Source organism: Carcharhinus amblyrhynchos, chromosome 28 (genome assembly GCF_965287045.1).
Source record: "Carcharhinus amblyrhynchos chromosome 28, sCarAmb.v2.hapA, whole genome shotgun sequence".
Taxonomy (NCBI): Eukaryota; Metazoa; Chordata; class Chondrichthyes; order Carcharhiniformes; family Carcharhinidae; genus Carcharhinus; species Carcharhinus amblyrhynchos.
Window position 1 is genome coordinate 11,599,880 of NC_137351.1, and position 25,906 is coordinate 11,625,785.

A 25,906-nucleotide genomic window follows, 5' to 3' on the forward strand; every position below is an offset into this window, starting at 1 on the left:
GATGGTGAAATGCTTCTTCACCTGCTGTAGTCCATGTGGTGTAAATACACCCAGCGTTAGGGAGGGAGTTCCAAGATTTTGACCCAGCAACAGTGATGTATTTCCAAGTCAGGATGGTGAGTGGCTTGGAGGGGAATTTCCACAAGATGGTACTCCCACGTGTCTGTTGCCCTTTTCCTTCTGGATGGTAGTGATTGTGAGTTTAGAAGGTACTATGCAAAGTGCATCTTGTTGATGGTACACATGGCTGCTAACATGGGTTAGCATGGTGTGAATGTTTGTGGAAGGGGTGCCAATCAAGTTGGCTGTTTTGTCCTTGATGGTGTCAAGCTTTGTGAATGTTGTTGGATCTACACTCATTCAGGCAATGGGAGAGTATGCCATTACACTCATGACTTGTACCTTTAGCTAGTGGACAAGCTTTGCAGAGTCAGGATTCCCAACCTCTGAGCAGCTCTTGTTGCCACAGTAATTCCCTGACTAGCCTAATTCAGATTCTAGTCAATGGTAACCCTTGGGGAGTTGAGTGTGGGGGATTTGGCTATGGTAATGTCAAGGTGCAATGGTTAGATCCTCTCACATTGGAGGTGGTTGGTTACTTGCCACTTGTCAGCCCAAGCCTGAATATTGGACAGCTCTTGCTGCATTTGGTCATGGACTGCTCTGATATCTGAGGTGTCACAAATGGTGATGAAAATTATCAGACCTTATGATGGAAGGTTGAATAGGGCATGTTTTTAATCTCTTGTGGGATGTGTGCATTACTGGCTGGAGCAGCATTTATTGTCCATCCATGATTGCCCTTAAGCTGGTGGTGGTGGTGAGTTACTTCTTGACCTGTTGCAGCCATGAGGTATAGATGAACCCACAGTGCTGTTAGGCAGAGTGTTCCAGGATTTTGACCCAGTGAAGAATGGTAATATAGTTCCCAGCCAGGATGGTGACTAACTTGGAGAGGAACTTCCAGATGGTGATATTCCAAGGTGTCTACTGTCCTTATCCTTCTAGATGGTTATTGTCTTGGGGTTAGAAGGTGCCAGCTCAGGATCCTTAGTGAGATCCTATCGTGCATCTTGTAAATGAGAGGGAGTGCCAATCAAGTGGGCTGCTTGATCCTGCATGATGTACACTTCTCTGTCATAAAATATTCTTAATTTTAAAATAAGACTCCTTGTAATCAGGGCAGGAAATGTTCCACACCCTTCCATTGCAATACTACTGCTTAGGTAGTCCCTTGGTCAGGATTGACTTGCTTCCAGCCTAAAAATTATTTCTCAGGTGCCTGAAGTCCAATGCGAGGTGCAGCAAATGTTGATTGGAGGAGCAGCTGCGTGGGTGACTGGGTTGCCATGCACTCCATGCTACCAACATTTGGCTTCAGCTTACTCTTGGTGATGGAATTCTGCATCCAGCTTCTTTCCAGATGCTTTTCCCCCACTTCAGGTGTTCCCAGATGTTGGTGTGGATGTTCTTCTTTTTCCAAGAAGGCCAAGGATATCCTTGAAGTATTTCCTCTGCCTTCCTAGGGCCAATTTTGTTGTCAAAGCTCTGAACAGACCACTAGCTTTGGGGGTCTTGTGTTAGGATGTTTTGGCCCACCCAGCAGAGTTGTTGGAGCATGGTCAATGCTGAGGATGTTGGATTGAGTAAGAACACAGATGTTGGTGTTTCTATCCACCACTGCATTTGTAGGATCTAGCAGAGGCCTAGCTGGTGGTGCTCCAGGATTTTGGGGGTGCCTGCTGTACATAGTCCACCTATCTGCCTTCCCTTTTTATAGATCAGCTATCACTAGCATTCTGTAGAGGTTGGTGGCAGGTCTGAAGTCCTGGTCTTCAAAACTCTTCCTCAGGGAACTAAAGGCGGCGCTGGCACACTGAAGGCAGTTTTGAACCTAGTCACTGCTGTCTGCACTTGTTGACAGTAGGTTCCCAAGGTACAGAAAGGGGTTGCTGATGTTCAATGCCTTGTGCGGGGGGTGTTTCATTGTAGAGGATTTTTGTCTTACAAATGTTTACTGTGAAGGCCCATGCTCATATATGTCTCAGTGAAGGTGTTGATGATTGCTTGGGTTCAGCCTCTGCGGGCACACAGACACAAGCATCGTCTGCATACTGTACTTCAACAACTGAGGACGGGACAAGCTTGGAGCTGGCCTGCAGGGTAAACAGATTTCCTTTTTTTTTGTAGTTTTGCTCCACTCCAGCTGGGAAAATTGCAACAAGGGAAATCGAGAAATCATCAATACGATAACAGCCTCGCTTGACCCCAGTCCAAATATGAATTGGGTCCATGGTGGATCCACTGGTCAGGATTACTGCTGGCACATGATAATGGAGGAGGTTGACAAATGTTTGGGGGCAGCCAAAATGGAGGACACACCATAATCCCTTGTGGTTGATGGCCTCAAGGGTTGGTGCTGTTCCCAGCATTTCTCTTGTAGTTGCTGTGCAATGACAATGTCAGTTGTGCCTCTTTAGTGGGTGGAATCTGCATAGTGACTCTTGGAGGTGGCAATTGAGGAGTCCTATTGCTGACAGCAGGGAAATCCAGCTCTAGCTACTGCAGTTGGACCTAGTACCTATTTCAAAAATGATCACGATTTTGGCATCTCAGATCTCCTTGCATGTTACTCTCCTTCCAGATAAGGGAGTAGGTCTTCTCCACCATGTTCTAGTGCAATTGAGGACACAGCCTCTGTTAATGAGGTCAGTGGGCACTGATTGACCCTCTGGTTCTTGATGGGCACCTCTCCATCCTTAGCCAGCAATGTGGTAGAATTCTGGGTACTTGGGCCAGAGGTGATCTTGCCGGCGCTAAAGAAACCTCACATTTTCATGATTCAGTTAACTGCTGGATCTCCTACACTTACACCACCTGCCATCTGTTCTTTCAGTCACAGGCTTTTTAACAGGCGCTCAACCGTCTATAGAGCTGCTTACTTGCTCGAGTAGGGTTACTGTTCCAGGTTCAGAAAAGTCTTGTGCTTAAAGCTCATCAGCTCCTGGTTGAACCAGTCTTGGTCAAGTGATAAATTATGAAGGCCTTGGAAACAGACCAGTACTATGGACACTGCATCTGGCTCACTAGGTAGTGTCAGGTTGGCAGGGCAGCACTGGCTTAATAGGTCTCTCTCCTCAGCACTGAGTTTCCTGCAGCATTATTTCTGTTGCCATTAGTGCTTTGGGCCAATGCTGTTGATCACAGAGTAAATTAGACAGTAATTCATCCAGCTATCAGCAGCTCTTGTCATAGCGGCAGTCCTTGTGGTCTTTTGCTTAGGTAACAAGGTTGTCGAGCAGATCCCTGTGCTTGGAGAGAGGCTGCTGTGTTACCATGAGGCCTTGTACTTGTACTTGTCTCTTTGTCACAACAAGGTGTGTTAGCTATGACAAGGCTGTGTTTTAGGCATTTTATCAGGAACAGAGTACTGTTGGTGTTGACTTTCCTGACCCACTTACTACCAATTTCCCCTTGTTGTGGTTTATGTCCTTTCCAACTCTGGAGCTGAAGTCACCCAAGAAGGATCAGCTCGTTGCCCATTTGGACACATTTCTATGGAGATGTACACACTAAGGACTTTAGTGCACTGCCTCTGGGCTAAGTTGAGGCAAGGTGTCATGACACGCTGACTTCCCGCAAGAGGAGTCAGAGAGCCAACTTAATTTTTTAATGGTGATGCCAACCTTCGGGTTTAGCTTTCCAGAAGAAGGTAGAATCGTTACCTTGTTCCTTGATAAAAGCAAATTACTTGGAGTCAAACAAAAACAGAAAATGCTGGAAAATCTAAGCAAGTCTGACAGCGTCAGTGGGGAGAAAACAGAGTTACGGTTTCAAGCGAGGATCATTCTCTGTGGTTCCTTGAGCTGGCCTTTCCCTACTCACCAGGTCTTGTTTAAGGCAGCAATGTTAATGTTAATGTTGAAACTCCTGAGCTCCCAGGCAATGATAGCAGTACACTGTTCCAGTCTGTCACTGTTGGGGTTGTCCACAAGGGTCCTGATGTTCCAGTTCCCCAACCTCATTTTAAGGGGGAAGATGCCTGTGCATCTGTTGTTTACATACAAAGTAGCAGTTACACACCAGCTACGTCACAGGCTTGACAGAACAAGGCCTTGGTCTAGTGGCAACAGAAACCAAGAAGACTGGAGAACATGCTCCCCATACAAGCACTGTGAGGCAACAGACCAGTGTGAATATTTCTACCCAAACCATCCCACCCCATTCAACTGAACACACCAACTTACATATACTGTGGCCCTTTCCCCCACAAAATCCCCACAGAGGTAAATTTGTACAGAAATGCACACAATAATACTCACATTAAAAACATCTTGGTGCTCTTTATAAATGGGGCAGAAATGAAGACAAAGGAGGTTAGGAACTTTAAGAAAATAGTTGGAACAGAATTCCAAAGGGAGTGACTGGAACAGGTTAAATTAGAAGAGTTCAGTTTAAAACAGCAAACTATTACAATAAATTGCCCTACACTGTGAATAGTTTTGCGCCAACAGGTTTAGTCCTGATGGTCCAGTAAGTCAAGACACTGATGCAGATTAATCCCTGACCTCTGCTATTAATTGACATCAGCTAGGTCAAGTGGTTTTGGGGCACTATGAAACCCCAGAGCTAAAAATCAGGCAAATATCAATCAGTTAGTTTACCCTCTGGATTGGCATCCACTGATCCTTACACACATACAAAGACAACATAATAAAATTAGTTGTGATGGAATAATAGGTCCCTCATATTTGTGCATATTTCACACAGAAGAACTAACATCTGGGTAAGATAGGTAGGGCAGAGCAATCATCCAACATTGTTTTACTATTTTATCTCCAGGTTCTGTCCCATGATATGCTAATATAAAAGTTAAGTTTCTGTACCCCACTTCAGAGAGATCTAGTGTGCGTGTATGCATTTCTAATTCCTGATTTTCATTCCAGGAGCAGGAATTATTACTTCCAAACTGGCTTCCACTGTTAACATAAATATCAAAGCATGAAGAACAATACCAGTGAATTTGGTATTAGTCAAAAGCATTGCTTCACTGACTTAAATGTATGTTTGATGGTACGTCTCTATTGTTTCAGTTCAGCTAAAGTTTCACTCTGCCCAGAGACAGAAACACAGCTTGTGTTACAAGTTTGAATTGGATCCCTTAAAAACTTAAAAAGAAAATAAAAATGATTACTGCAAAGGCATCAAGTGAAGACACCAGGTTTCAAAAATGCTGCATTTATCTTCCCCTAATTTCTTAACCCTTCGCCACACACTTGTTGTGAAGTTGCAGTTTCCACAGATGCTAGCTGATTTCCACTTGCCCAAATTGTGGGAGCTGAGCGAATGCGAGTGTTGAGGGTGTCACAGTGCTGTCTCGTCATTGGCGCTGTGCTCCATCCTTGTCCCCTCACAGTGCACTCCCGCCCTGTCTTCAGGAGTGCTGAAGCCCAGCAGCATGATATCTGTCCTCCACAACATCTCAGGGGCACTAAAGGGCCAATAGTCACCACTCTGAGATCAGCTAACACCACACTAATCCTGGAACACCCTGGCTTGTACGAGCCTTTTGGGCACAACTATTTTTACTAACAAATGTTATGCAAGTGCTGCAGACACCAAAGGCACTGGTGTCAAATGCTGGGGGGGGGGGGGGGGGGGTGGTGCAGTTAACTCGAGTCATGCTTAATCAATAAACATTGGCTACTCTGCACAGCTCTACACCTTGCAGTTATATAGCGCCTTTAACTAAAATGAGTATCCCTCAGCTTCACTGAATCCAATGCAGAAGTTATCAGGTCATTCAGAAATAACAGCTGCCAACTACTATAATCAAGTGCTCGAAACCTGTATCAACTCTGACTAGAAAAGAGTGAAGTTGTATAAATGGGTGGTTAGTGTACAAGTCAAACTTTTGTACAACAAGTAGAAATACAGTAGGAAAAAACAGAACTGGCAGAAGAATTCATAAGCTTCCAGTACATCGATGATGAGTATATGCCCCAAGAAGGGCAGTTGCATTCTCCAGTCCCCGGCAGTTGCTGCCATGCAGCGGTGGGGCCCTGCAGAACCATTGTGGGTTCAAAACTGAGTTTTGCGAGGAGGAGGCCTGAATAGAACGGTTGTAATCATTTCTCTCTCGAGTGTAACAAATGGCTCAAGTTACCATGGCAATTGTAGGCAGGAACCAACCTTCTTCCCAAGCGTATTTATCAAAAGTTCCACGAGGACGTTAAAGAATAAAAACCAGAGAGAGAGAGAGAGAGATCAATTTGTCTCCAGGCAACTGTACTATTCAGTCTAGTTGTAGAGACAGGACACTAAAAAAAAGTCAAATAATACAAAATGGCCAGACCTACAGTTGGCACAAGACAACCACTGACAAATTTGCCATCTGGTAACATGGCAAGACACAATAGTTTTTCTCCAGTAAAAAAAAATTGAAAATTGGTGTTTTTCTTTGTATGTCGTCATTTTACGTTTTCCCTTGTAAATATTTCCAAACAGCATTGCCACAGAAAGTGCTCATAGTTATTATTGGAAAGTGGCAATGATGGTACCGGGTGTCACTGCAGAAGTCGTCGTTAATTTACCTTTCTATAAATTAACAGCTAAACTCGGCCAGCAAAATTTGACAGGTGTCTTCCCTGAGATAACACCAATCTTTTACGACATGCTTGAACACCGAATGGCTGGAGATCCCATCTGGGTGAGGACTTTATCCAGCCACTGCAGAGGTCCGTTCAGGTGAAGTTCAATCCAGCAAGGGGTACTGGTCACTGTCTGGCGCCTACGGAGACAAAAGGCAGGTTAGAAAATATGGAGTGTTCTTTCCCTGGAAAGTACACTCTATCCCCACCCATAAAGGGTGGCACAGGGGCGCAGTGGTTAGCACTGCTGCCTCAGAGTGCCAGGGACCGGGTTCAATTCCAGTCTTGGATCACTGTCTATGTGGATCTGCACATTCTCCCTGTGACTGCATGGGTTTCATCTGGGTGCTCCGGTTTCCTCCCATAGTCCAAAGACTTGTGGGTTAGGTGGATTGGCTATGCTAAGTTGTCCGTTGGTGTCAAGGGTATTAGCAGGATAAATATGTGGGATTATGGGTAGAGGGCTATCAGCAGACCCCTGCCATCTCAATACCAAGCCTCCTTGATCAGGCATTATGTGCCTCTGAATGGAGGAACCCCTGCATCCCAGAAGCCCCTAAGGCAGCCTGATGGAGTTTGTTTTCAAAGCTTTTAGTCTGGTGGGTCCAGCAGTGGCTGGATGAGGACTTTAAGCTAATTAATAGCCCACTTAACAACTCAATGGTGACTGATGGGAAGGCCTTCATATGAGCCCTCCCACCTCAAAACTTAAATCAGGCCAGAGATGGGAAGGCAGCAGATTCCCCATTCACCCTTTTAAATGCACCTCCCATCTCCAAACTGGCCTCAGAGTGAGGAAATTAAATTCTACCCTATTAATTGGCCCCACTAAACTTTGAACCAACCCCAAACAAGGCATACAGACAATCAAGGAATTATAGGCAAAAGGGATGCAGGACCTAATAATACCAAGCTTCTGTACTGCAATTGGCTAGGCCAGATGGATTTAAGTCTAATGGAAAGAAAGCATCTAAAGATTCAACAAACTTTGGGAGATTATCAGTCCAGCCAATCAAGGCACCTGATGACTCCAGGATAGGTCAGAAATCATGTTTCTTAGTTTGTAATTAAATAAAAATAATCTCAGAAATTGTATGTCCTTTTTGTCATTTAAGGGAGAATCAACATGAACTCCACTTTAGCATCCATTTCAAGAGTTGCAAGAAGATATTGCCAACCCTCCATGTTTTCATGTAAACAGTCACGGTTTTTGTTCCAGGCATCACCACTCGCATGTAAAATCAGTGAGAGCTCAAACTACAAGTGCAGTCTCCAGATGGCTTCATGAACCTTCTTTGTTCATCTGAAATGATGCCCTTCTGCTCTGAGTAATTAGCAAAGCTAGTAGAATGTTATCGCTTACTGTGCTTGCAGCAGTTCATGAAGATGGCTCACCACCACCTTCTCAAGGATAATAAATGCTGGACTAGCCAGCGACCTCCTGTATTGGATTTGGCCTACCTACCTGTATTGGGGGAGGTGATGACCTAGTGGTATTATCGCTAGACTATTAATCCAGAAACTCAGCTAATGTTCTGGGGACCCGGGGTCAAATCCCACCATGCAGATGGTGGAATTTGAATTCAATAAAAATATCTGGAATTAAGAGTCCACTGATGACCATGAAACTATTGTCAGAAAAATCCATCTGGTTCAGTGATGTCCTTTAGGGAAGGAAATCTGCCATCCTTACCTGGTCTGATCTATAATGTGACTACCAGGGATGGGCAATAAATGCCAGCCAGCCAGTGATGCCCATGTCCCACAAATGACTAAAAAAGCTACCTAAGTTGCCAATCTTATCATGGGTGGGGGTCAGGGATTACCACTTATAGCACTGTTTGCAACTCTAAGCAAAGTGAGAACTACAATAATAGGAAATATCCCACGTGATGAGGAGAGTAAAATGAAAGAAGTAGTTTTGTGATACCACGACAACTAATTGGTGACAATTTTAGGAATTCACTTTAGCAATAGGGAATACAAGAACATACCCACAGTAAACCACAGGTTCTGAAAAAGAAAGGAGATGCATCTTTTTGCCATTAATGGAAAGTTGGGTGCTTTTGCCGCTTAATTGGTGCTATACTATTTTCAGTTTGACTACATTCCCTGGGCTTATGTTTAAAGATGTTCTTGAGCAATCATGTTTCTTGGGGCTATATTAGCTTTTGCTGGTTGTTTTGCAAGTAAACAGGACATCAGGTCCTTGAAGAGTCCCACAGGACCTTCACTCACCTCTTCCAAAGGTAAGAGAAAATGTGTTTAACCTTGATCATATCCTGGAGTAGGCTTTGGACCCACAAATAAAAGTCAAACATGTCCATCTCTCAGTTACTTTTTCTCACCCCTTTATTTTGCGGTTTTGAAGGGAAACACAGACTGGGCTGCAAGTACTGTGGAATCTGATATCGCTTTGAAATTACACAGCAACATGTAACTGCATGTGCACCCATATCCCACTCGAATGAGCAGGGGCATTGAGAGGTTTTTCCATATAGAGGAGGAAGTTGGAGGCTTAAAGTTTATTTATTAGTCACAAGTAGGCTTACACCAACACTGCAATAAAGTTACTGTGAAACTAGTCGCCACACTCTGGCGCCTGTTTGGTACACAGAGTGAGAATGCATCTGACCAGCACATCTTTCTGACTGTGGGAGGAAACCCACACACATACGGGGAGAACACGTAAAGTCCATATAGACAGTGACCCAAGCCTAGAATTGAAACCCAGGTCCCCAGCGCTGTGCTAACCCTGTTGTGCCATCTTGCTGTCCCCCCAATGCCCTGCCAACTAAATGGGCTAAATAGAATTATGATAAAAATTCCACTCGACAGGAATATGGAGGCTGGAAGAGTTGCCATGGATGATGGTACAGGCAACAAAATATTGCTGGAGCTCAATTTTGTTTTCAATGAGTGTGCTAATATTACATTTTAAACCATGATCTTGCTGGGTTGAGATAATTTAGAAGTTTTATAGACTTAAAAAAAAGTCAACAAAATGAACCACTATTTGGCTTTGCATTGATCAGAGCTTCCTTAGAAAAGAGGGAAGAAGCAAAACAGGAACCAATCTCTTCAGTTTATGCCCAAAGTTGCTGCAGGATTTGTTTGCCTACTTTCTAAATAATTAATGATTGTTTCTTTCTCCCCCCACTTCATTACAAAGCAGCACCACCCCCGCCCCCTTTCACCTTCTCAGTCCTCATTCAAAATGTTCAGTGGACGCTCGAGGGCAACATTGATTTTGTTTGTGCAAGTTCCGAGTGTATTTAGCATCTGGTTGTGATTATTGAGCTGGATAGGAGCCAGCGCTTTTGGAGTTTGGCTGTTATTTCAATGTGGGGAGAACCAGCAAAGTCTCCAAACATCTGGTGGATTTGGAGAATGGGTGGGAGTTGCTAATCAGAGGCAAATCAGAGCTGCTGCTGTCCCCCCTGTCCACTAAACACGAATGTGCAAAAAGAAATATATATCTTGAATTACCAAGCTAATTTGGAGACATTACTGTGCAAAATTACACAGTGTAATGTAACAGAAGTATTCTCCCCTTTTCCTCCAAAGACTGGATGCTGATGAACTGAACATCCAGCAATGTAAAGTGGGTTGCACAGACACAGGACAGCTTTACATCCAACTGATCTGTTAGGTAAATACTTTTACACACAGCGACTTTAAGGTCTTGAAACATTTCAAGGCACTTCATGGGCGACCAACAAAGCCATTTAAGGAAATATCAAGACTGCTGATTAAAAGTTTCTCCGAGGGGCAAGTTTAAAGAAGCACCTTGAAAGGAAGAAAGGAATATGGAAAGGATTAGGGAGGAGATTCCAGAGCTTAGAGCCCAAGCAGTTGAAGGCATGACTGTCAAAAGGTTTAGGCTCGGTTCCATCATTGTGTTGATTTAGGTTGTTTTGGAAATATAGCATACAGTAATTTTATGTTGCTGTTCTTTTATTCTTTAAGTAGATCAGTCATGAAAGCAAAGTGTATTTAGGGATTGCCAACATCTACGAGAAACCTGCCCCATGGGTGCCGGTGGCATTAGTAGAACCATTCAATAATATTGCAGCCTCAGAAAGACGCAAAGTGCGAGGCCCATCCCCCACCATACACTGGCTTCAGCAAGTGCCACGCAAACACAGCCTTGGACTAGACTCTCACCCGTCCTGCAAACGGAGCAGTCAGCCATCCCCGGAACTGTCAGGGCCCTGTGGAGCATTCACACCACCTGCTCTCTCGACTCAACACCGAGACTCTTGCTCGTGTCACAAGATGTGCGAACCAACATGATCGCAAATGTCTGAAGCGCCTAATGCCCTTCACTGCCAGAGCCCTACATTATTGACAGGCTGTGATACATTTGGCACTGAACATTGTAAACAATACCTGTACTCTGCTCCCCAGCCTTTAACAAAGCTCATTCGGATTGTGCACATTCTGGTCAGCTGATACACGGCTTCAAAACCCTGGTTCACTGACTGAGCCAGCAGGGCTGCAAACTCTTGGTTATTAAAGATCTTGAGGTTGCATCCTGTTAAGGGAGAGAGCAAACTCATTGCAGATCAGAATATACAGTGCTTGCCAAAAAACTGCCATCTCTGCCCACAGAATTTCAACCCCACCACCCTGATTCCAGCTTGCAGCTCCCTGCCAAGTCCTTGTGTTTGCCTATTTAAACCATCTAAACTTCTTGATTGAGTGCCAACCTGTAGCTCACTCTTGGGTAACTGTTATTCCAGTAATAAAGCATCTAACCCCTTGATTAAATTCTAGTCTGTTGCTTCTAGTCTGTTGTTCCTGCATAACTGTTATTCCACTTATAGGCCAGCTGAATCCAGTCTGCAACTCACCACTGGGAAACTGTTATTAAATAATATAAACCATCAAACCACTTGCTTTTAAATTTAGCATTTAATCATAGAACCCCCACAGTGCAGAAGGCGGCCATTTGGCCCATCAAGTCTGCAGTGACAACAATCCCACCCAGGCCCTATCCCTGTAACGCCACATATTTACCCCACTAATCACTCTAACCTATGCATCCCAGGACACTAAGGGGCAATTGAGCATGGCCAATCAACCTAACCCACATATCTTTGGAGTGTGGGAGGAAACCCACGCAGACACGGGGAGAAAGTGCAAATTCCAATATGCAGTCCCAAGCCTGGAATCAAACCCAGGCCCCTGGAGCTGTGAGACAGCGGAGTTAACCGCTGTGCCACCTTGACACTCCAATAAATCAAACCAAATGAAAATCTTTTGGGCACTAAGGAGCACATTAACATGACCAATTCACCTAACCTAAACATCTTTGGAGTGTGGAAGGAAACCAGAGCGCCCAGAAGAAATCCATGCAGACTCCGCAAAAACAGTCACTCAAGACTGGAATCAAACCCTGGTCCCTGGCGCTGAGGGGCAGCAGTGCTAACCACTGTGCCACCGGTGTTCAGTAGTTTCCCCGTTAGGGAATGCATCAGAAACCTCAAGGGCTATGGTGTATTACAAAACCATTCTCATTTCAAATTAAGAGATGGATTGAGTTTACATTTGTGCCAGTTATTACCTGTTGGTACTCAGGAACAAATGGCCTACATCAAAGTCACTGCCCCTTCGCAAAGAATAGGAAAATATGTATTTCACAAAGGACTGTGCCCCACTCGAGGCCATCTCTGCCTTACATTACAAGCATCAGGCTAGAATTCTGTGTCAGGTCATATTTCTATGCAAGAACACGCCCTTTAAGGGTGGGACAGTGGTTAGCGTTGCTGCTTCACAGCGCCAGGGATTTCAGCCTTGGGTATGTGTCTAGTTGAGATTTGCAGATTCTCCCTATGTCTGCATGGGTTTCCTCCACGTGCTCTGGTTTCCTCCTACAGTCATGATGTGGAGATGCTGGCAATGGACTGGGGTAAAACAGAAAGAAATTCCACAACCCCAGTTTAAAGCCCAAACAGGATTTATTTGTAGCAAAAGCTGCAAGCTTTCGGGACAGACTGGGAACTCCCAGCCACCTGACGAAGGGACAGGCAGTCCCGAAAGCTTGCGGCTTTTGCTGCAAATAAATCCTGTTTGGACTTTACACTGGTGTTGTGGGATTCCCTTCTGTTTTTCCTCCTACAATCCAAAGATGTGCAGGTTAGGTGGATTGGCCATGCTAAATTGCCCCTTAGTGTCAGAGGGATTAGCAGGATAAATACATGGGAATGCAGGTGGGATTTGGTCGGTGCAAGCTTGATGGGCTGAACGGCCTCCTTCTGCACTGTAGGGATTCTATGAAGAATAGTTACGAATAAACAATGGGGAAATATAGTGAATAGAAAGTGCTCGTAGAATCATACAGTGCAGAAGGAGGCTATTTGGTCCATTGTGTCTGCACTGACCACAATCCCACCAGGCCCTATCCCTATAACCCCAGACATTTACCCTAGCTAGTCCCCCTGACACTACGGGGCAATTTAGCATGGCCAATCCACCTAACTCTCATATTTTAGGAGGAAACCGGAGCACCTGGAGGAAACCCACGCAGACACAGGGAGACGCACAAACCCCACCCAGACTGACACCCAAGGCTGGAATTGAACCCGGGTCCCTGGTGCTATGAGGCAGCAGTGCTACCCACTGTGCCACCCTCTCCCCTGCTTTCACCATCGACACAAGTTTCCTTTCCCATTTAACAGACCATAGCACATGAAATCCACTCCATCGCAGTTACCTGGTGGGATCTTACAGACGGTTGCAGGGTGCCACCCGTAGCGCTGGTTGCAGTTTGGACTCTGAACAAAGATGGCACTGTCGCTCAGGCATTCAGCAAAGACCTCTCCACCAATGTAGTATAGCCTGACTCCTCTGCCTGGAACACACAGGAAACATGCGCAGTCAAGAACACAACTAAGGCAACCCAGGGGACCTTTTCAGCATTCCTCCATATTAAACAGTGTGTCCTTAAAGAACCTGAGCTCATTAAATATAACCCTTTTGCTATCAAATGCAACTATGCAAACTTGAATAAACTATGAATATAGGGTTGATAATTAAACATTTGGAACAACGTAAAATGAAATTGAAGTGAGATAAGAAATAAACACATTTCTGCTATCTGCAATTTTTTAAAAAAAGTCCTTAAGTCCTCTCAAGTGTCATAGAGGTTTACGCCCTGACGAAGAGGGAGTCCCCTTGAAAGCTTGTGAGTTTACTATCAAATAAATCAGTTGGACTAAAACTTAGAGGTTTACAGCATGGAAACAGGCCCTTGGTCCAACTTATCCATGCTGCCCTTTTATTTTTAAAGGCCATTAAGCTAATCCCAATTGTTCACATTTCACCCATATCTCTCTATACCCATTTTATCCATGTAACTGTCTAAATGCTTTTTAAAAGACAAAATTGTACCCACCTCTACTTTTGCCTCTGGCAGCTTGTTCCAGACACTCACCAGCCAAAATTACCCCCCCTGGACTCTTCCCTATCTCTCCCCTCTCACCTTAAACCTACGCCCTCTAGTTTTAGACTCCCTTATCTTTGGAAGAATGCACACATACAGATTTAATTTCAGTGGCAGAGCCTGAACTCCTGGGCTTGGACCTCTCACCTGGCCTTGTCTGCAGCTGGCCATATTGTGTTGACCCCAGAGTCAGGTCCTTAAACATACACATGCAATGGGCGCATACTCTTCTGTGCTCAGCAGCTGTCTGCTCCTCAGACCCCAATCTGATAAGCAAGCCTACGAGTCACTACTATCTAAACAGACCATGCTAACGTGGGCAGGAGAGCCAACCAACCTTTGGACCTGTTATTCTAATAACCGGGCTTTTGCTACTACAGCGAGTGCTGTATTTCCACAGTCACAAGACAGAACACCTACATGTCCCATAATCAGAGGAGCTGCAGAATGAGAAAGGGGAATGGAGTAACAGAAAAAGGCAATTAAACAAAATGCGTTCTTCTGATATAAAGTACTTCTTAACCATACCCTGTGTCTGAGGCAGACAATAGCTTGACACTTTTAATCACCTTTACTCTTTACGCTCAAGATGAATTGGGCGGCACGGTGGCAGACTGGGATTCAACTGCGGCCTTGGGTGACTGTGGAGTTTGCACATTCTCCCAGTTTCTGCGTGGATTTCGTCCCACAGTCCAAAGATGTGCAGGTTAGGGGCAGGAGGGGAGGGGGGAAACGCGAGATGCTCCATTGGGAGAAATGGTGCAGACTTGATGGGCCTCCTTCTGCACTGTAGTGATGCTATGATGTTTCAGGTACAGAACTCTTGATTCTCAATCTGCAAACTGTTGCCTGATCTGTTCTGTTCTCAACAGTTCTGATAAACGTGTGTCTAACGGGAAGGTTTTCTCAATACATCCATGCAACAGCATCTCCTAGTCACCTCCTGTTGTCTTGTGACACAGTTAAATAGGAGATCTACCAGTAATTCTCTGCTTCTCTCACATGCCAACACAGGAGTTCTGCACAAAATGTTTCTTCACAGCTTGTCTCCAGTCAGTACTTGTAAAGTATAAAATTAAACAACAGGAAGAACGCTGGTGAGAGTTCTGTTCCCTTAGAGAAGCATAACCCATTTTTAATTAGAAAGGGAGGGATTGTGGGTGGCACAATGACAGAGTGATTAGCACTGCTGCCTCACAGCGCCAGGGACCCGGATTCGATTCCCGGCTTGGGTCATTGTGTGAAGTTAGCACATTCTCCCCATGTCTGCTCCGGTTTCCTCCCACAGTCCAAAGTTTTGTAGGTTGGGTGGATTTGCCATACTAAATTGCCCCGTAAGCGTCCCAAGATGTGTAGGTTAGGGGGAATTAATGAACTAAGTATGTGGGTTACAGGGATGGGATGAGCTTGGGTAAGATGCTCTATCAGACAATCAGTGCAGACTTGATGGGCTGAATGGCCTCCGTGTGCACAGTGGGGATTCTATTCTATGGTGCAGTTGACTTGTCCAATGACACAAACAGAAAGGAGCAACCTTAATTTATATATTTGAAGGCCAGTTATGTTTTATTGGAGATATTGGTTGAAGGTGGAATGTTGGCCAGAAGTCTAGACGAACTCCCTGTCCTTTGTCAAATAAATATCCCAAGTCAATATTTTATTATTCCTTCAAATAGATGTGGACATCACTGCATGGCTGTTCATTTTTAGTCAATTTAAGAATGAGCTAGTGGAACACATTCTTGAACCAATGCAAGTAATTTGATTCAGCTGAGAAGCTTTCTAGGCCTCAGACATTCATTAAGAATAAACCATATTGGAGTGAGACAATGTAAGGTTGTATTCTCCCTTTAAAGGTAGTAATGTACCCCAAAGGACTTCACAGAAATGTTAGCAAACTGAATCTGATACTGAGGTACATGACATATTAGGACAGCTGGCCAGCAGACTTTTTTGGTCAAAGAGATTTGCTTTAATGAGAGACTAAAATAGAGCAGAGAGGTGGAGAGGTTTACGGAGGGAGGAATTCTAGAACTTAAAACTCCAGCAGCTGAAGGCACAGCCATTACTGGTGAAGAGATTAAAATTGGAAATATGCAAGAGGCCAGAATTGGAAGAGCGTAGACATCACTAGAAACATTGGGTTGAAACAACATAAGAATTTTAACGCTGGGGGATTGCTTAACCAGTAACTGAAGTAGATCAGCAAAAACAGTAATCATGGCAGAAGGGGACTATGCAGAGATATTTGTCATCTCTTACTGCTGGTCATGCAGGACTTTCACTTCCTCTGGAACTCAAAATCTATGTCCTCAGTTACTGCATGCATGGAGGCTCAGGATAGAGGCAGCATATCCATAATGGAGAGATGGAATCCGTAGTGTTCAATGTGCCGATATCGCTTCCCATCCATTCGCTCTATTCTTCTAGGATTTGTTCCTATGGGTGTTGTTGCCACTCTCTCCACCCTGTTCCTTCAGGCAGTTATGCTTTGTGTATGGGCATGGACAATGAGTGTCCAACTTTTTAACAATCCAGTGCATCACAGCTGAGGACAGCCTGATCTTCAGCAATTACTAAGTGAGGACATCACTCAAATCCTCAGGAGTACGATCCCCGACCTGATTTGTTTTGCTAGTTCTTACATTTGGGGTACTAAGGGTTAATCTTAGCAAGCCTGCCACATGATGATTTTGGGTAATATGATGCAAACCAGCAATGAAACTCAGGATTGCGCTGAGCATCTATCCATTGAGTCACCGGAGTGTGACCCATTCCTAAATAACAAACATAAGGTGACCTTACTTCACCTCAACGCTGCAGTTCGCCTACCGTTGCAATAGATCTACAGCAGATGCCATTTCCCTGGCCCTGCACTCAACCCTGGAACACCTAGATATCAAGGACATCTGTGTGAGATTCCTATTTATCGAGTACAGCTCAGCCTTCAACACCATTATTTCTATGAAACATATCTCCAAACTCCATGCCCTGGACTCAGCTCCACCCTCTGCGACTGAATCCTGAACTTCCTAACTCACAGAACGCAATTAGGGATAGGCAACAACACCTCCTCCATGATCATCCTCAACAGTGGTGCTCTGCAAGGCTGTGTCCTCAGCCCCTTACTATATTCCTTATACACCTCTGATGGTGTGGCCAAATTCTCCTCCAAATCGATTTTCGAGTTTGCTGATGACACCACTGTAGTGGGTCAGATCTCAAACAATGATGAGACACAGTACAAGAAAGAGATAGAGAATCTGGTGAACTGGTGCGACGACAATAATCTCTCCCTCAAAGTCAACAAAACGAAGGAGATTGTCATCCACTTCAGGAAGTGTAGTGGAGGACACACCCCTGTCTACATCAATGGGGATGAATTAGAAATGGTCGAGAGCTTCAAGTTTTAGGTATCCAGATCACCAACTACCTGTCCTGGTCCCTCCCATGCTAAACTATAGTTAAGAGAGCCCACCAATGCTACCTACTTTCTCAGAAGACTAAGGAAATTTGGCATGTCAGCTATAACTCACCAACTTCTACAGATGCATAGAAAGCATTCTCTCTGATTGTCTCACAGCTTGGTATGACTCCTGCTCTGCCCAAGACCATAAGAAATTACAAAGGGTCATGAACAAAGCTTAGTCTATCATACAAACCAGTCTCCCACCCATTGACATGTTCACACTTCCCGTTGTTTTGGAAAAGCAGCCTGCATAATTAAAGACCACACATGCACCCACACATACTGTCTTCCACCTTCTTCTGTTGGGAAAAAGGTGCAAAAGTTTGAGGTAATGTATCAACCAACTCAAGAATAGCTTCTTCCCTGCTGTTGTCAGACTTCTGAATGGACTTACCTTGTATTAAGTTGATTTTTTTTCTATACCCTAGCTATGACTGTAACACTACATTCTGTACTCACTCATTTCCTTCTCAATGAATGGTATGTTGTCTGAAAAGCACGCAAGAAACAATACTTTTCACTGTATACTAATCCACGTGACAATAATAAATCAGATCAGTTATCACAACCAGAGTCAGGACCTAATGTTATCGTGATGCAGAGAAGAACGAGCTCCCCAGAATAAGGAACCTCACTTTGTTGTGCTGTGGAGTCATTTCAGGTTTTACTGTTGGTTTACACTCACTGATTAGCACTGGTGCAAAGCTGAAACCACAGTGTGAATCCACCCTTAACCATAAAGTTACTGAGGTAACGGTCATTCCTTAGCGGCAATTACAATTTGCATTTGTACAGAAACTGCAACATGGTAAAGCATCCCAAAGATTTGATCTGATTTATTGTCACATGTATTAGTGTACTGTAAAGAATATTGTTTCTTGTGCACCAAACAGACAAAGCATACTGTTCATGGAGAAGGAAAGGAGAGAATGCAGAATATAGTGTTACGATCATAGCTAGGGTGTAGAGAAAGATCAACTTAGTGGGAGGTAGGTCCATTCCAAAGTCTAGTGGCAGGAGGGAAGAGGCTGTTTTTGAGTCGGTTGTGTCTGACTAAGGCGATATTAGGACAGGTGAACCAAACATTTTGTCAAAGAAATGGTTTTTAAGGAGATAGACTAGGAGTGAAACCAACAGCTAAAGCTGGAGCCGCCAAAGATGGGAGAGAAAATAAATCAGGATTGCACAGAGGCCAGAACTGGAGTAATGGAAGGGGTGGAGATTACAGAGATAGTATGGGTGTGGCCATGGAGAGGTTTGAATGCAAGGATAAGGATTTCAGAATCAAGATATTGCTAGATCAGGAGCCAGTGTAGGCCAGTGAGCACATAGGTGATTGGGAAATGGAAGTTTGTTTTTTCTTTAAGCCGCACTGGGCAAAGACGGCAGATTTCCTTCCCTAAAGGGCGTCATTGTACCAGGTGTGTTTTTACCATGGTCATCAGTAGACTTTTAATTCCAGATTGTTATCAAATTCAAATTTCACCATCTTTTTCTTTACTGATTTGTGGGACATGGGCATTGTGGCTGGCCAGCATTTACTGCCTATCCTTAGTTGGAGGGCAGTTGAGAGTCGACCATATTACCATGGCTCTGGGGTCAAAGATAGGCCAGACCAGGTAAGGACAGCAGATTTTCCTTCCCTCAACCATCTGCCATGGCGGGATTTGAACCTGGGTCCCCAGAGCACTACCCCGGGTCTCTGGATTACTAGTCCAGAGACAATACCACTGTGCACTCACTATGCCACCACCTCTCACTGGTGCGTATCAGGGTGGGGCAACATAGTTTTGGGATGAGCTCTAGCTCGAGGTTGCGAGGGTGGGAGATCAGTCAGGAATAAAGCATTATCAATGTGCACTGTGTGTATTGTGGGCATCATTCTAAAGTCATCAGGAAGAATTACAAGAGCTAGTCTGTTACCAATGTGCCTTCTTGTCAGCTCCACTGCTGCATTCCTGTTCACGTTTGACAGCAGCCCCAAGCAGAAGCGCTCAGAGTTGGATGGATCGGTGAAGCCATCTACTGTGAGAGAGGGCTGCGAAGCATGAAAAGTCTCTCCCACTCGCTGGTTCAGTTCATAGTAAGCGATGGAGCACCAGAAAGCTGGCTCACAGTAGGTGACCGGCTGTAGGTCTGCAAAAAAAAAAGAGAAAAGCAAAACATTTACGTAACAGATGGAATCTTCAAATAAATGCACTGGCTGCTTTTCTCCTTCAAAGCTCAAGTTTCAAAACCCAAATTTGTAGTAACTCTACTATTGTCCTGATCACAAGCTGCACTAAGCTCTTCACTGTTACCAATATTCACCTTCACAGTCAGGAAGCCAGCAAACAAGGAGTATGAAGTCTCAAACAACTACCACCCAATGATACAGAAACAAGGCCATTCAGCCCATCCAGTCTGCACTAACCTACATCCACAAGTCATCCAGGACAATACAATTGCTTGCTATCTCCCCCACAACTAATAATATTTATTTTTCTCACTCAGCAAATCCTCTTTTTAAAGATTTTACAGAAATTATGAATATGCATCTTTCTTTGTCTAAAATATTTATCTTCTAATCTCCCCTTTTAGTAACATTTTATGATCATCTTAAATTCATGCTTGTTCCTTATTGATCATTGGGAACAATCCCAGCGAACACTCACTTCCCTCCCCTCAATCTGATCAGCTGCAGTGAAAGAACATTCATAAAAGAGGAAAGAGATGGTAGGAAAATGCAGTGACCAATTCATGCATAGCAAGATCCCACAGGTAACAAGTATGAGACCTAATGATGTTAATCATGGATGGAACTCCTGCAGGGTTTCAAAGGTTATGGGAGAAAACAGGATCAGACTGTTGAGTTGGACAGTCAGCCATGACCATGATGAATGGTGGAGCAGGCTCGAAGGGCCAAATGGCCTTTTCTTGTTCCAATCTCTTATGTTTCTATGTAACACTTCCAACTCTGGTAACATATATGCTGTACCTTTACAACTGCTCTCATACCCTTCCATCATGAGTCCAAAACTGCTGCAGAAATGCATTACCTTACTACATTACAACATTACTTCTTTGCTTTTGAATTCTCTGTTTCAAAGATTCCATTTCCCTATGACCGTCTTCTCTACTTTTGCAGTCTTCACAACATTTGCTTCATTTCTAATCTTACAAATTAAGCTGCACTTTTCTCTGCTATTATTCCCTATACATCAAAAAAAATATATACTGTATATGCATATTGTCGCAAATATCTCATTCATAATTCAGTTGATATAGAATACAACATTTTGTTTTGGTAATTCAAGTGTTAACTAGAAAATTGAGATATTCGGTTGAGAAATTCATGAAAGCAATTCTGAGGGTAAATGCCATTCAGACAATCTTTGAGTTTATTACACTTAAAATGTTGCGGTCTCTCACATGGGCATCTCCCAGTCTCTCGCGTGCACACATGCATCTTGCAGTCTCTGTCACACACAGCTCAATTTCTCTCTCGCACACATTCTTCGGTCAACAGCTGCCGATTATTTTTTCTGTTCAGAACAGCTGTTCTCAGTAGCAGTATGCAGCCTCCCAGCAGACTGGGTGATCCCCATTTTAGAATAAAAGTTCCTACTTCAATCACAATAGGCATCGTCCTCCAATCTCTCCCTCCCTGCATTCGTCTACAGCAAACACTGACTCCCAACCGAGGTCCAGCTGCACCACCCAACAGTACCTCATACAAGATGACTATTGTTAACATCTTTGGGGCCAGGATGGGGGGTTGCGGGGCAGTTAATGCTGGACAGGAGCAGAGGCAAATTTTACATCTTCAAATGAGGAGGGCATCTCAGGAATATATTCACTCTCTCACAATCACATATTTGATCACACAGTCACTCGCCCAATGGCAATGCACATATTGTCTAACAGGGAGCAGAAGCAGTAACCCTGGTTGATTTCTAAACTATGTCAAGGTGTGAATCACCAGTTTCAGAACAGCTGGATGAAAGCTGGAAGGGGTTTGTTACACTAGGCCAATGTCACCATGTCTCTAGACCGTATGGGTGTGGTGCAATGAGCTACCCTGGTGAGCAAGCAGGCGGAAAGAAATATCTGATTTGATTTATTGTCATGTATATTAACATGCAGTGAAAAGTATTGTTTCTTGCGTGCTATACAGACAAAGCATACCGTTCATAGAGAAGGAAACAAGAGAGTGCAGAGTGTATTGTTACAGTCATAGCTATGGTGTAGAGAATGGACAAAGAAAGGCATACACCCACTTCACATTTGTTACTGCAAGTAACGAACAGGAAGAGTAATATTTCTGCCTAGCCGTCTGAGTCATCACACTTCAGTGCAACATTTCCTGTTTACGTTTTAAACTTGCACTGCATTTAGCTCAACACACATACAGGCACACAGAGGATTTCATTCTGGCACATGTATTCACACGCATGATACATACACACACAAACATACATGTACATACAAACACACAATCACCCACATTCACTCACCCACTTACACAAAAACCAAACCTCTCTCTCCTGTAACCACTTGTAGCCACACGAACAGTGAGAGTCAACAGACTCCCCTAGTCCAGTCCATGCATCACAGCTGGAGTGAGAGGCTGGTGAGCAGGAGCTGGAAGCAATTGTGAAACTTTCCTTCCTCTCCCCATGCCAAGGTCACCGAAACCAACTGTAACGGGATGCAAGCATTGCTGGTGAGGACAGAATTTATTGCCCATCTCTTCTGGCCCTGGAGAAGCTGGTGGTGTGCCATCTTCTCTAAACGCTGCTGTCCACACAAACCTTCCCACCCACCCCCCGCAATGATGTGATACAGTCAGGTAGCTTACTTGGTCATTTCAGAGGGCAACTAGAAGTCAAACACATTGCTGTGTGCCTGGAATCGTGTGCAGCCACCCCCAGAATGGAAGATTTACTCCTCTGAAGAACATTACTGAGTCAAATGGGGGTTTTACCGCAGTTCAGTATTTTGGTGAGGATACTAGCATTTTGTGTCAAGTGCTAGATTTATGAGGCAGCAGGGTGGCGCAGTGGTTAGCACTGCTGCCTCAAGCGCCAGGGACCTGGGTTTGATTCCCGGCTTGGGTCATTGCCTGTGGAGTTTACATGTTTTCCCTGTCTCTGTGTGGGTTTTCTTTAGGTGCTCGCGTTTCTTCCCACAGTTCAAAGATGCAAGACGTGCAGGTTAGCTGCAGTGGCCATGCTAAATTCTCCCTCAGTGTACCCGAACAGGCGCCAGAGTGTGGTGACTAGAGGATTTTCACAGTAACTTCTTTACAGTGTTAATGTAAGCCTACTTGGTGACACTAACAAATACATTTTAACTTTAAAAACTTTTAACTTTAAATTTTAACTCTGCCTCTGGATAGACTCTGGACCATTAGGCAGGCCTCTCGATTAGGAGCGCAGCAACATTACTGCTATGCTGTTCTGTTAGGACCAACTTTCCCAATGTAGACTACAGATTGACTCTCTGTGCTTTAAGCATGTTTGTCAATTGGGCCCTCAGAGTAGGTATGCGTGACTTCTCTGCAAACAGAGACATTGAGAAGAACAGCTGTCACGCTGACCCGATGGTCACTCATCCAGTTCCACAGCAAAGGTCGAGGGTACGTGCCACAGCCGAGAGAGAAAAGTCAGCAGGGCCAAGGAGGCCCAAACAGGAATGAAATAGAAAAAAAAAGAGCGGGGAACTATTTCAAACAGCACAGTGCCAATGTTTTGACAGCTGGTTAGCTAGAGTTCCACTTTATTGCAAGTGTACGTTACAACCACAAATATAGTAAATATTCAACATGACAAATTATTATTAGAGGGGGTGACAGGAGTGAGTTACAGGATCTCGAAAGATTGCCAAAAGTGCAAGGCAACATTTTCTGGTGGTTTATGAAATTAATCAGAACACTGAAGACTCCCAATCATTGCAGAGTTTCCCTTTCCAACGCTATTCTCTTCCCACCAAACTTAGCGGATAGATGTGGGTCGGAGAGAGTGGGATTTCACACCTCAAATTGCTTTTACCACTTGTTACTGATAAAAGTTCACTAAAAATCTAAACAATGGCACTTCCACCCCATAAGACAAAACAGACAATTGGAGTTTTTCCATGTTTGGTTTGCACAGTATAAGGATCAAGCATGGGTTCATCTTAATAGGTAATGTGCTGGGGTCAGCAACAAGTAATTTGGGGAACCTAAAAACTACATACTGTTCTTTGTGGACATTGTTGAGCTTCATGTTCAAATGTCCTAATGTTTGACTTGATTTGTCACATGTATTGGTATTGTTTCTTATGCACTACACAGACAAAGCATGCTGTTCATAGAGTACATGGGGAGAAAGAATGGAGAAGGTGCAGAATGTAGTGTTGCAGTCATAGCTAGGATGTAGGAAAAGATCAACTTAAGGATCAAAGGTCCATTTAAAAGTCTGATGGCAGCAGGAAAGAAGCTTTCTTGAGTCATATCAACATGCATCATAGTTTTATCAAGTGCCAATTAAACAGAACCAGCTTAGAAGCAACATTTCTCAGACTTCAAATTCTGCCCACCAGCAGTTGGCAAAATACAGAGCCGTCCTGAAGCCTCCCTGCTCAGTCGCTGCTGTTCAACATCAAACAACAGCCTCTTGTTCACTGTGGGATGGTACACTGCAGCAGCATTGAGTCAGTACAGGCAAACAAAGCCTGAACTGTGGGCTGGCAGCCAATGTAAACTCTGTGACCTGGAGGTGAACTTCTAGCCTCACTTGATTTTCTGATCACTTGTGAAACTCTGGCTCTTCTTAAGTGTGTGCCGTCAACCCTCAGTCAGTGAAACAAGGCTGCAAATTCATGCCAAGGCCCCAGCTTCCATTTTCAGTCTCTGATAAGAGGGGCTCCATCAGGAAACCACAGAATCCCTACAGTGTGGAAGGAGGCCAGGCGGCCCATCAAGTCTGCACTGACTCTCCAACAGAGCATCTTACCCAGGCCCTATCATTGTAACCCACATATTTACCCCATACATCTGGGACACTAAGGGGCAATTGATCATGGTCAATCCTCCCAATCTACACATCTTGGGACAGTAAGGGACAATTTAGCAGAGTCAATCCATGTAACCTAAACATCTTGGACACTAAGGGGCAATTTAGCAATGGCCAATCCACCTAACCTGCACATCTTTGGACTGTGGGAGGAAACTGGAACACCTGGAGGAAACTCATGCAGACACAGGGAGAATGTGCAAACTCCACACAGACAGTCACCCAAGGCCAGAATTGAACCTGGATCCTTGCTGAGGCAGCACTGCTAACCACTGTGCCACCATGCTGCCCATAAATGAAGTCAGTGCACAGGTGGTACAATGAAAAAGACAGAAGAAAGAAAGACTCGCATTTCTGTAGCACCTTTCAAAACTTCGGGGTGGGAGCAAACAGCTTTACATACAATTACATACTCTGACCACCCGTAGTGCAGAAAAGACTGGCACATGAAGCTGCTAACTAGTAATACACCAACACAGCACCAAGCCAAACAAGCCAGTGAGTTATTATACTCATTGAATTTATTTACTCATTGAAACCAGCCTCCACCCATTGGCTCTGTCTAGACTTCCCGTTGCCTCAACAAAGCGGCCGCATAATTAAGGATCCCACGCACCCCACACAGTCTCTTCCACCTTCTTCCTTCAGGAAAAAAAGATACAAAAATCTGAGGTCAGGTACCAACTGACTCAAAAACTGCTTCTTTGCTGCCAGACTGTTGAATGGACTTCCCTTGCATTAAGTTGATCTTTCTCTACATCCTAGCTATGACTGAAACACTACATTCTGCACTCTCATTTCCTTTTCTATGAAGGGTATATTTTGTCTGTATAGCATGCAAGAAACAATACTTTTCACTGAATGTTAATATATGTGACAATAATAAATCAAAAATATTAAAATTCACACTTGGCAACTTAACAAATGATGCCCAGTTTTCATACTTTCAGGTGGCCAGATTTGTGACACTGTATCTGTGCTTGGAACTACAGTGTTTTGTTAAAGACACTCTAATTTCGATACATTTACACTATAGCATAAACTTATTCAGGCTGCATTTATTCAAACCCACCTCTAACCAAGCTATGGAAAAAACAGTGCAATCTTGAAGAACCAGGTGATTATTTTTGTGTCATGATCCTATGCCTGCCTCAGTCAAGAATTTGAAGACCAGATCCCATCTTTAAACACCCAAAATTGGCCTAACAGAGCATACAGAATGAAAACAAGTCCAAGTAGTCTGCGCTGGCATTAATGTTCCACATCTCATCTAACCTCCATCAATATAGCCTCCTTTTCTTCC

At 44.1% G+C, this 25,906-nt stretch overlaps 1 protein-coding gene across 1 annotated transcript in view; it reads right to left on the bottom strand.

Annotated features, from left to right (window-relative positions):
* Positions 1-5,657: 5,657 nt before the first annotated feature.
* smad3b (SMAD family member 3b) overlaps positions 5,658-25,906 on the bottom strand; it is a 109,917-nt gene continuing 89,668 nt past the window's right edge. The window contains exons 6-9 of the mRNA XM_080214347.1: positions 19,490-19,702; positions 13,369-13,506; positions 11,043-11,187; positions 5,658-6,790 (exon numbers count right to left, since the gene is read on the bottom strand). Of these exons, the coding sequence (XP_080070473.1) occupies positions 6,667-6,790; positions 11,043-11,187; positions 13,369-13,506; positions 19,490-19,702 (620 nt within the window). The 3' untranslated portion in view covers positions 5,658-6,666. The remainder of the gene's footprint in view (positions 6,791-11,042; positions 11,188-13,368; positions 13,507-19,489; positions 19,703-25,906) is intronic.